We start from the raw sequence: 11,851 nt of genomic DNA on the forward strand, positions 1-11,851 counted from the left end.
GCCCGACGAGTCTGCCAGGCCAGGAGCTCCGGGCGCGACGTTGGCCCCACGCCGCCCCGCGAGCCGGGCGGACCCCGATTCGGACCCGGAGCCCGGGCGCGGCCGGGCTGGGCGATTGGCGCGGGAGGGGCGCGGGCCACCGAAAAATGCCTGCTCCGCGACTCTCGCTCAGAGGCGCCCCAGTGTCCCCGGACTGGGGCGTGAGCTCCGACGACGTCCCCACAGACGCTGCCTTGCCGTGTCTCCCTCCGACTCGCCTGCGGCGGAGGACGTTCCGCTCCGTGGACCCCTCACCCGCGTCCTCCTTGGTACGCCCCCGCCCAGCCTGGGCGGGGCCGGGAAGCCGCCCGCGGGGCCAGCGCGCATGCGCCTCCCCGCGGGGGTGGGGCGAGCGCGGACCCCGCCCCCTCGCGGCTCCACGCGTGACGTCGCGGGGGGCGCCGGCCTCCGCCCGGCTGCGAGCGGTGAGCGGGAGCGGCAGGCGAATCCGGCGCGGCAGGCGCGGGAAGGGATGGTGCGGGTGTTGAGCTCCCGCAGGAGGGGCTTTGCGGGGCGGAGGGGAGGCCCAGGGGCTGCCCCTGCGGCTGGACTCAGGCTCCGCCCTCCGCCTCCCCGCTTCCTCCTCCTCCCCGGAGGAGCCGGGACGGGAGGCCGGGCAGGGACTGGGCGCCGGGGACACCCGCATTTCCCTGGAGCCCGCCTTCCCCCACCCACCCCGGACGTCGGTCCCGTCTTGCAGGGGTTCCTGTTCATCAGCCTGCGGCCTCCTGCCTGGGAAAGGGCGCTCCCCCTGGACGCGGAGGACGGGTTCCGAGCTCGGCCCCGCCGCCCCTCTGTGAAAGTCCCCGCATCTCAGTTTCCACGACCGTATTTTCTTACCTTGCGTGGCCTAGTTTTCAAGTTCAGTATGACACGGTGAAACAGAAAGGCAGTGGACACGACCGAGTTCCTGCAGGGCCGCGTGCTCTGCAAGCCTGCCTGACCCGTCCCATCTCGCCCCTACTGTCGGCCGGTCTGTCCCAGGCCCCTACCCGCGCAAAGGTTAGCTGACTGGTCTCGCATCGCCAGTGAGTGGCGGAGGAGGATGCGGACCGAGCCGTTTGTGCTCCCCACTGAAGTTCTTTTCATCAGACACTCCCTTTGTCTGGGCTGTTGGATGGAGCTGTTCCTCAGCCAAACCTTAGCCCCACAGCAGCGGCTTCCTGAATCTCTCCCCTTGAGAATTCTCCTTTTGGGTTCCTCTTCCCAACACAGTGTGCTCTGCTTTGCTTCTGCCTTGATTACTTCAGAAATCAGCTGCAGCAAACATCGATCAAGTGGTGCAGAGGGGTGAACACTTGGAGTTGAGAGCCGTAGATTCTTGTCCTGGCTCTGCCACTTCGTGACCTTGGGCAAGCCCCTTGTCTTTTTAGTGCTTTAGTTTCCCTTTGAATAGAATGGGTAAGTGCCTTCTGACTGGCAGGCTCTTGTCCAGTTCTCCCCTCCTGTCCTCCAGCAGGCTCTCCGTGGAGGCCCGGACCCTTCTCCTCCCCATGGGCAGCTGCCAGGCAGGGCACAACCTGCATCTCTGTCTGGCCCACCACCCACCCCTGGTCTGTGCCACTTTGATCCTGCTGCTTCTTGGCCTGTCAGGCCTGGGCCTTGGCGGCTTTCTCCTCACCCACAGCACTGGCCTGCGCAGCCCTGACATCCCTCAGGTGAGTACCTTCTTCATGCTTTTCACAGGTCCTTGCTCGTGCTGCTAATCTCACCTCTCTCCCACCTTTCTTTTGCACACAGGACTGGGTCTCTTTCTTGAGATCTTTTGGCCAGCTGACCCTGTGCCCCGTGAATGGGACAGTCACAGGGAAGTGGCATGGGCCTCAGGTCGTGGGCTTACTGACCACCTTGAACTTCGGAGATGGTCCAGACAGGAACAAGACACAGACATTCCAAACTATGGTCCAGGGTAGTCACATGGGATTGAAAGGTGAGATCAAAGAGCACTGTGGGTTGGGCATCAGAACACTTGGGGCTGGGTTCTGTCTCTGACTTCTCCAGGCTGGTGACCTTGGTCACCAAGGCCTTAGTCGCTTCTGCTGTAGTGAGGGCTACATTCTTTCAGTAACTACCGTGATACCCTGTGGGTTCCCTGTAGGTGTTTGCTCTTTGCCCTTCCAGCTCTGAGGTTCTTTGAGTCTTTCCTTGGAGGTGTGATGAGATGGGGTACATCTGCCCTAATGTTCTTTCTCTTCCTTCTTTATCCCTCTGGCTTACTCCTCTTAGAGGCACCTTCTTGTTCCGCAGGGATGTTCAAGAAGCATGTCCTGTTCTATTAACCAAGTGCGTTGAGTGCCTGCTCTGTTCTTAGCACAGCTGTGTGTGCTGTGGAGGATGGAGGATACAGAACAAATTAGACGTCATCCATTCCCACAGAGCTTAGAGTCTTCTGGGAAAATGATCAGGGGCGGGGGGGTGTCAGTGGATGCCGTTGATTCCTGTGTGGGATTTGGCCTCAGGTTCCTTGTCTGAAATCGGAGGGATGAAAAGGGGAGGAGAGAAAGGCGGGACTCTGTCTTCCGATGCTATCATTCTAAGATTCCCTTGTGAATTTTGTGGGGGGGCATGCAGGGGAAGGTCTCCAATGTCCAGGTGTACATCTGTGTGGTCAAAGAGAGTAAAGGAAGGGGTCTGATACATACAGACTCGAGATGGTTTTTCCTGTTCTTTTTATTTTGTAAATATATGTACTTCAGCTGTATTGAGATAGGATCATATAACATAAAATTCACACATTTAAAAGGTACCATTCAATGGCTTTTCGTATCATCCCAGAAGTGTGCAGCTACCACCACAATCAATTTTAGAGCACTTCATTCCATTAGCAGTTGCTCCCCTTTTCCTCCTAGCTTCCCAGACCCAGGCAACTACTAATTTTTCTTTTTCTGTGGATTTGCTCATTCGGAACATTTCATACAATGTGTGTTGTTTTGTGACTGGCTTCTTTCAATCAGTATGTTTCCAGGTCCATCCATGTCATAGCAGGCATCCGTATTCTGTGTTTCTGTTGCTGAATAACATCCATTGTATGGATATTCCACATCTTAATTATGCATTCATCAGTTGTTTGACATTTGAATTGTTTTTACTTTTTGACTATTACAGACAATGCTGCTGTCAACATTCACATACAAGATTCTGTGTGATCGTACATTTTCATTTCTCTTGGGGGAAATAAAATACCAAGAAGTGGAATTCCTGGGTCATATTATAACTATGTGTTTAATCTTTTGAGGAGCTGACAGACTGTTTTCCAAGGTGGCTGTACCATTTTGTGTTTCCCCCCAGCAGTGTGTGAATTCCAGTTTCTCCATGTCCTTATCAACACTTGTTATTATCTTTTTTAATTCTAGCCATCCTAGTCATTGGGAAGTAGTATCTTACTGTGGTTCTGATTGGCATGGCTCATGATACTGAGCATTTTTTTATGGCTTCTCATTTGTCTATCCTCTTTGAAGAAATGTATATTCAGAGTTTTGCCTTTTAAAAAATTTTGGATAATTTGCCTTTTAATTATTGAGTTGTAAGAGTTGTTTGTTTTCCTAGACACAAGGCTCTCTCTTTTTTTTAAAGATACTATGTGTTTATTTGACAGACAGAGATCACAAGTAGGCAGAGAGGCAGGCAAAGAGAGAGGGGAAGAAGGCTCCTTGCTGAGCAGAGAGCCCAATGAGGGGCTCCATCCCAGGACCCTGGGTCCATGACCTGAGCCGAAGGCAGAGGCTTTAACCTACTGAGCCACCCAGGCGCCCCTAGATACAAGTCTCTTATCTGATGTATGATTTGCACATATTTTATCCCATTCTCTGGGTTCTCTTATCACTTTGTTGATGGTGTTCTTTTTTTTTTTTTTCATTTAAGATGTTTTTTGAGAGAAAGAGAGTACAAGCAGGAGGGGGCAGGGGGCAGAAAGAGAGAGAGAAGGAGACTCCCTGCTGAGCAGCATGCCCAATGTGGGGCTGGATCCCAGGATTTGGGGATCATGACCTGTGCCAAAGGCAGTCACTTAACCAACTAGCCACCCAGGCACCCCAAAGTTTTGTTTTAGGGTTTTTTTGTTTGTTTGTTTGTTTTTTAGTTGCTTGTGCTCTTAATGTCTTGGTTAAGCAGAGCTTTGCCTAACTCCACCTCACGAAGATTTACCCCCATCTTTTCTATTAAAGTTTTATAGCTTTAACGCTTACATTTAGCTGTAGGATCCATTTCGAGTTCACTTTTGTGAATGGTGTGAGGACGGGGTTCACCTTTGTTCTTTTGCAAGGGGCTCTCCAGTTGTCCCAGCATGTTTTGTTGAAAAGACAGTTCTTTCCTTTGAATAGTCTTGGCACCGTTACTGACAATCAGTTGACCGTGGATGTATATATAGGTTTATTTCTGGACTCTCAGTTCTGTTCCACTGATTTACGTGTCTGTCCTTATGGTAGCTCCATACTCTTAATTACCGCAGCTTTGTATTAAGTTTCAAATCAGAAAATGTGAGTCCTCCAAGTTTGTTCTCCTTTTTAAAAATTCTTTTGCTTATTCCAGATCCCTTTAATTACATGTGGATTTTAGAATCAGCTTCTCAAGTTCTGCTTCTGCAGACAAGCCCTCTTCTTTCTATAATGGTTAGAAACAGAATAAAAATACGACTGCATTATCTAAGCAATAATTATTGAGCACCTACTATATACCAAGCAAGGGGAATATAGAGACATGTAAGACATGGGCCTTGGCCTCGAGCAGCTTACAAAGTCTAGCAAGGATACAGATATGAACAGAAGCAAATACCTTTAAACGTGTGAAGGAGCATACAGGTTACAGTGGGAATACTCAGGAGTCTGTCACGCAGGGTTAGTGAAGAGGCTTTTCCAAGGATTCAGTGCTGGAGTCGAGGCTTGAGGGAGAGTTAGGAGTATGCTCTTCCAAGCATATGCAAAGGCATGCCGACGGGGACCATAATAGCATGTTTGAGAACTCCAAGGGGTTCAGTTCGAATGCTGCAGGGGAAGGAGTGTTGAATGAGTGGCAAGAGATGTATTTGAGGAAGCAGACAGAATCCTCTGGAGGGTCTCACGTGCCAAGCTCAGGTAGTTGAACTTTATCTGGTGCATTGGGCAAACTCAAATTTTTGTCAGGAAAATAGTATGAGTTTGTTGCTGTTCTTTGACAAAGATCACACTCTGTTGGCTGACTGCCTGGTAGAAGTGTGTCCAATGGCAGGAAGACAGGTAGGAGGTGGTTACAATAGAAAGAAGATGAGGACACCCAAACTAAGACAGTGCCATGAAAGAAGGGGACTGATGCTAGAGAGACGTTGACAGTGGGTGGACTTGGTCGATGGTTCGATCTGGGGAATGTAGAGAAACAGGGGATCGTTCTCTTGGAAAGTTTGCATGTAGATTTTTTATAGTCATTATGTTGTATGTATACACACGCACAATATATACACACACATACATACACAGGGGTTTGTATTTCTCTTTTTTCACTTATGACATCATTTTCTTAGTTTCTGCCTGGTCTGAACATTATTATTTTAATGGATGTACACCAATGGACCTGGAAAGATCCATTAAGTGGTTGGACCATCATTTGTAACTCTTTTCCTAGTGTTAAACATCTTATCGCTTCCTATTTTGTGTGTGTGTGTGTGAGAGAGAGAGAAACACAGTAAACATCTTGGTATACTTGGCATCTTTCTTTTGAATCCTTTCCTTACGATGAGTTTCTATAAATGGTATTACTGAGTCAAAGGGTATGGACCTTTTTTTAATAGATTTGTTTTGTTGTGGATTCGGACCACAAAGAAGTATAAAAAGCCCACGTAAAAATCTGTCTCACCTCTCCTGCAGTGTCCACAGTTTTGTTTTGTTTTGTTTTTTTTAAGATTTTATTTATTTGACAGAGAGACACAGTGAACAGCAAGAGAGGGAACACTAGCAGGGGAAGTGGGAGAAGGAGAAGCAGGCTTCCTGCTGAGCAAGGAGCCCGATGCGGGGTTCGATCCTAAGACCCTGGGATCATGACCTGAGCCGAAGGCAGCACCCTAATGGCTGAGCCACCTGCGTGCCTTCTCAGGCACAGTCTGTATCCATTTAAAATTGTGATAGATGCAGCCACATTGTCTTCTAAAAGGTGTCACTCACTGAGAGTGCCCATTTCCCTACATCTTCAGCAACTCATTATTATTTATTTATTTATTTTTAAATATTTTATTTATTTATTTGACAGAGAGAGCACAAGCAAAGGGAGAAGCAGGCAGAGGAAGAAGCAGGCTCCCCACTAAGCAAGGGAGCCCGATGCGGGGCTCGATCCCAGGATCCTGGGACCATGACTGAGCCACTCAGGTGCCCCAGCAACTCTTGTTATTATCAGTCTTTTTAATTTTTACCAATTTAATGAGCAAAGAAATTGCCTGATTGTTTTCATGTACTTTCTTCTGATTGTGAGTGAGGTTGACTATCTTCTTGTAGGTTCATTGGCCATTTTCATGCCTCCATGAATTTTCTGTTCATATCCTTTGCTCATTTGTCTTTTAAGTTGCTTGTCTTTATGTTTTTGATTTTTAGAAGATCCTTATCTATTCTGGATTGTAAACCTTTTTGCCAATTAAATATAGACATTTTGGGGCACCTGGGTGGCTCAGTCTGTCAAGCATTTAGCTCTTGGTTTTAGCTCAGGTAAGGATCCCATGGGTTATAAGATCAAGTCCCATGAGCTCGTTGCTCAGAGGGGAGTCTGCTTGAAGTTTCTCCTGCTACCCCCCAATAAATACATCTTTTTTTTTTTTTAAGATTTTATTTATTTATTTGACAGAGATCACAAGTAGGCAGAGAGGCAGGCAGAGGTGGTGGGGGTGGTGGGGAAGCAGGCTCCCCACCGAGCAGAGAGCCCAATGTGGGGCTCGATCCCAGGACCCTGAGATCATGACCTGAGCCGAAGGCAGAGGCTTAACCCACTGAGCCACCTAGGTGCCCCCCAATAAATAAATTTTACAAAAAATGGATAGGTATTTTTTTTAAAGGTTTTATTTATTTGACAAAGAGATCACAAGTAGAGAGGCGGCAGAGAGAGAGAGGGAAGCAGGCCCCCCGCTGAGCAGAGAGCCCAATGCGGGACTCGATCCCAGGACCCTGAGATCATGACCTGAGCGAAAGGCAGCGGCTTAATTCACTGAGCCACCCAGGCGCCCCTGGATAGGTATTTTTATCCATTCTGTTACTTTTTTTTTTTCATTACCTTTCATCTTTGAGAAGCCTTCAACTGTTACGAAGTTAAGTTTATTGCTCGCATTCTTTGCTCAGGCTTGTCAAGGTCTTGTGTCTTTTAGGAAGGCCTTCCCCACTGTAAACTTAGAAAATATTCTTCTGAATTTTCTTTGGGTTTTGTTTTGTTTAATTTGTTTGTATAGGTCTCTAGCACATCTGGACTTTATTTTATAGTATGAGATGAGTCTGACCCCCCCCCCCCATGGAAATTGTCCCAAGGGCATTGACGAAATAGACCATCCTTTCCCTGCTAATTTGAAATGGGATGTGAACCTTTTCATGGATTTTGGTACCTACGAGGAAACTGCTTTCTCAAAAGGGACAGACTCCTTTATACAGACTGACATTGGCAATGTGTGTCTGCCCCAGTTTCACTGCAACTTCGTGAGCACTGGTGGGATTGTTTTACTGATTGTAAGCAAAGTTAATTTTTTGTTTATACGGATACATAGTTATTGTTATTTCTTATTGACCCAGTGATAGTGTACAGAGTACGTTATTGAATGCCAAAACAGCTGGTACTGAAGGAAGCCTTAGAAATGAATGGAAGTCTGAAGATAGCTTCCACCCCGCCCTCCAACTTCTTCCACTGCCTCTCCTGTGCCTCTCGCAGGATCTTCTGCGGAAGAGCGGGTCCTCATTACTGCCAGAGTGACCACAGAAAGGACCCCAGGAACGTGCCTGTATTTTAGTGCTGCTTCAGAAATCCTGCCCTCCAGCCAGCCGCCCCTCTCCTGCTCAGAGGAGGGAACAGGAAATGCCACCTTGAGTCTTCAGACGACTGAGGAGTGTGTCAGCGTCTGGAGCCACGAAGGCCTTGTGCTCACCAAGCTGCTCACCTCGGTAAGAGCCTCGGGTTTTTGGGATTTCATACGCTGCCGGCTGAACGCTCTGCCTTGAAGGCCACTGAGGGCAGTTTTACCTAATAGAAAAGGCACGGGCTCTTTAATTTTGCCCCAGAGGCTGTGTGACCTTGAGCAAGCATCTGAGCCTCTCTGAGCCTCAGCATCCTCCTCTGTAAAATGGAAAACACGATACTATCTCCTGATGCCAACAAATAAAGATGAATGAGAATGAATGTCAGGTGCCCAGTACAACGCCTGCTCCGTCACAGATTGGATGAGTGAGAGCTATTACTGTTAACGATTGTCTTTAAACAGAATAAAATATGATCTCCACCTTAAAGGAATGCAGAAGCTGTAATGAGAGGCTGAACGGGCTAATCGCTATCATAGAGATGTTATTCAAACACAGAGTAAGGAGCAATTAACCCTAACTTGAACATTTATGGAGAGTGCTTCACAGAGAAGGTGGCATTTAAGAAAGAGAATTGTGTACAGTAGTTTATAATGTACAAAGTGCTTTCAGGTTCATTATCTCATTTGATCTTAAAACAGCCTTTTGAGGTAGCTGTTATTATCCCATTTTACAGACGAGGAAACAGGCTTAGAGAGAGGGAGTGAATTGCCCCAGGCCACATAGCTGGTTAAGTGGCAGACCCAGGATTACAGCCTGTGCCTTCTGACTGCAGTCCCGGGCTGTGTCTGCCCTTTCAGGGTGACCCTGGAGGAGGAGGAAGATGTGGGCAGAGAATGCAATAGAGGGGATTCTGGAGACGAGACAGAAATCCCAGGCCAAAGGACCCGCGTGAGCACAGACCTAGAGATGGAAAAGTGTCTGGCCTTCGAGGGCACTCCATGAGGAGGGGCTTAGGAAAGACTGAGGGGAAGAGACAGGAGAGAGGCAGGGGCCTGACTGTGAGGCTCCGTAACTTGAGGCTAAAACTCTGTGACTTAATAGTGCAGGCCATGGGGGCCACTGATGCTGGGTGAGAGGGACCGACCGAGCGGAGGAGACAGGAGGCTGCTGCGTGCTTTTCCCTCACATGTGCAAAGACCCCATGGGGAACACCACTCGGGAGCTTAAAGCAGAGAAAATACTGGTTTCCAGACCTAACCCTGCTCGAGCATATTTAAAATGGCAGTAGTGAACTTTCCTATCTCATGGAGACATCAGAGCGGCTCGCCCGATGGTTGGGTAAGAAAGCAGTTCATAGACCATTGAGACCATTAGCTCGTATGGAAATTACATTTTCCATTTGGTTGCTCCTTGGATATAGAGAGCCCTCTCCCCGCACAGGGGCTTTTCTCTGTAGCTCCTGGCCCCGGGGATAAAATGTCTTCCCAGGAGAAGATATTCATTCCTCTTTTCCCTTTGCCCGTCCTTAGGAGGAGCTGGCTCTGTGTGGCTCCAGGTTGCTTGTTTTGGGCTCCTTCCTGCTTCTCTTCTGTGGCCTTCTCTGCTGTCTCAGTGCTGTGTGCTTCCACCCGCGCCGGGAGTCCCACTGGTCTAGAACGCGGCTCTGAGGGCGCTGGCCTAGTTCCCGTCTTGTTCTCAGGTAAGGTTCTTTGCCCCAGTCCTGTGGGAGTAGGGATGGGGAGACGTGGCAATTATAACTGAGACAGGGTCATTCGTACACAAAGTGGTTTTACTTATCTCTGAACTTCATGTTCATACTCTTCTGTGACCGCCTTCGTGCGGTGAACATGCGGATTTTGAGATTCATCCGTAGCTGTAGCTCATATCCAAGCTTTCTGCAACCGTGGTGAGCTAACAGGATTCCGATCTGAGGATGCGTCCTGGATATGAATTCTGTTTATTTCGCTTTTGTCCTGGAATCCTACTACCCAGTTTCATGATGCAAATTTTGTAAAACTCACCTTGAACAGGATAAAAGGATTGATGACGCCCATCTACTGGGCACAAAGTATGTGCCGAAGCGTTTTACATGCACTTTCTCTTTTCCATCGGCCTTCATTGCATTTAGAAAAAGTTGAGTTTGCCCACAGTCTTTGGAGGAACACACCTAACAAAGGTGGCAGTGGGCGGGGAACCTTTTGGCTAACTAGTCCGTGTGTCTGCTCATTAAGGAAAGAATATTTCTATCAAAAGTCTCAGTCTGTCAGGTGGAAGTCATATAATCTGAGAGTCATCTGTTGTGCGCCCAGCTCTTAAACTGTTCTCAGCTTCAGCGAGTAGCTGCGGTGCCCTAGGAGATGGCCCGGGAGAAGCAGAAACAGCCCAGGCGCAGGGAAGGGCTCTGGCCACAGGAACTGGACGCTCGAGGTCCACATGGCTGATTCTGCTCAGGGCTAGGCTCCACCCACGTGGGCAGGAGACAGTGGGACCCTGCTCGCTGTTCTTGGATCTGAGTGACTGGGACGTGAAGGCTTTCTGGCTCCTGGCAGATCCGGGGTCTGAAGGACCCGCCCGGCTGGGATGGGTGCTTGTGCCCATCTGTGGTCACTACTTCCTCTGCTCCGAACGCACTCTTTTCTTTAAGATTTTATGTATTTGACAGAGAGACAGAGATCACAAGTAGGCAGAGAGGCAGGCAGAGGGATGGGGGGGCAGGGAGCCCGCTGTGGGACTCGATGCCAGGACCCCTGGGACCATGACCTGAGCCACCGGGGCGCCCCCTTCCTCGCTCCTTACAGGCCGCGCGGAGCTTCCCCCGAGAGCCGTCTAGTCGGTCCTGTTTGTTCCAGTTAAGATTTGTGTGTGTTTGTGTGTGAGGCAGAGAGCGGGCGAGCACCCAGGAGCCGGGGCGAAGCGGACCCCACTGAGCGGGGACCCCCACGCACGGGGGCTGGATCCCGGGACTCCAGGACCGTGACCCGAGCCGAAGGCCGACGCTCGACCAGCTGCGCCTCCGGGGCGCCCTCTGCCCGTTTTCAGTCTCCGTTTTCTGCAGGTGTGAATCGGCTTCTGCGGACTTTGTTCGAAGGTGGACGAAACGGAGAGCCGGAATGTGGGGAATAAAAGGCTCTTTCGCCCGGCGGCGCCCGCGGAGTTTACTGGGCACGGGGCGGCGCCGGGGATTTCGGGGCAGACGGCTTGCGGGCGGGGCCGAGCCGCGGCTCCGGCTCCGGTGGGGGACGGCGGCTCCGGTGGGGGACGGCGGCCGGCGTGAGGCACGGTGGCCGCGGCTGCGCCCCGCCCTGACCCGCCCTCGGAAGACCCTGGGTCTCGCGCAGCCGCGCCGCCCCGTGCCGGGTTCTCGTCAGCGGAGGAGACTCGGTAGCGCCCCTCGTCGAGGGCCTCCGGCGGGATGGCCACGAGCAGGCCGGACAGTGCCGGGGACCTGAGCAGGTCGCGCAGCTGCGAAAGGCCTGCGTCCGGAAGGGGTCGGACGGACTGCGTGTCCCCAGCACCGAGGCCTCGAGCGCGGGAGCCCGCGTCCGGGCTGTGCGGTGACCACCCAGAGCCGTCCGTTTTCCCGCCTTCTCCGCGCCCAGCGAGCCTCCTTCCCTGGCCCCTCCCAACCGCTGCCCTGTACGCAGGCGCAGATCCGGCCGCTTCTTTCCTCCCCCCTCGCGCCCCCTCAGAGCTTCCCCTAGCAACAAGCTCGGGCTCGGCGCTGAGGCGGGGCGAGCGCATGCGCCGCAGCTCTCTCCACGGCCACTTGTCGGACCGCTTGCTGAGCTCCTCCCCCTCCAAGCCTAGCCCTTCTCCCCGCCTCCTCCCACCCAGGGTCCGCGTGGCGGAGCGCGCGCGCACTC

The 11,851-nt window shown here is 51.0% G+C and overlaps 1 protein-coding gene across 7 annotated transcripts; it reads left to right on the forward strand.

Moving 5' to 3' along the window:
• Positions 1-377: 377 nt before the first annotated feature.
• TMEM219 (transmembrane protein 219) lies at positions 378-11,132 on the forward strand. 7 transcript variants are annotated; one of them, XM_059414968.1, is made up of 7 exons: positions 385-464; positions 740-1,041; positions 1,496-1,697; positions 1,780-1,969; positions 7,903-8,132; positions 9,518-9,687; positions 10,870-10,957. In XM_059414968.1, the coding sequence occupies exons 3-6, from the start codon at positions 1,533-1,535 to the stop codon at positions 9,653-9,655; spliced, it is 723 nt and encodes a 240-aa protein (XP_059270951.1). In that variant the 5' UTR covers positions 385-464; positions 740-1,041; positions 1,496-1,532; the 3' UTR covers positions 9,656-9,687; positions 10,870-10,957. The 7 variants fall into 7 exon arrangements, with proteins under 7 accessions (XP_059270954.1, XP_059270951.1, XP_059270953.1 ...); XM_059414971.1 differs by lacking the exon at positions 740-1,041 and having other exon boundaries at positions 378-464; XM_059414970.1 differs by lacking the exon at positions 740-1,041 and having other exon boundaries at positions 1,499-1,697.
• Positions 11,133-11,851: the final 719 nt, after the last annotated feature.

This window comes from Mustela nigripes, chromosome 11 (genome assembly GCF_022355385.1).
Source record: "Mustela nigripes isolate SB6536 chromosome 11, MUSNIG.SB6536, whole genome shotgun sequence".
Taxonomy (NCBI): Eukaryota; Metazoa; Chordata; class Mammalia; order Carnivora; family Mustelidae; genus Mustela; species Mustela nigripes.

Coding starts and splice junctions, on each gene's coding strand:
- TMEM219 (XM_059414971.1), top strand. CDS start 1,533: ATGGGCAGCTGCCAGGCAGGGCACAACCTGCATCTCTGTCTGGCCCAC. Junction 1,970..7,902: donor TAGTCACATGGGATTGAAAG/GTGAGATCAAAG, acceptor TGCCTCTCGCAG/GATCTTCTGCGGAAGAGCGG. Junction 8,133..9,517: donor TCACCAAGCTGCTCACCTCG/GTAAGAGCCTCG, acceptor GCCCGTCCTTAG/GAGGAGCTGGCTCTGTGTGG.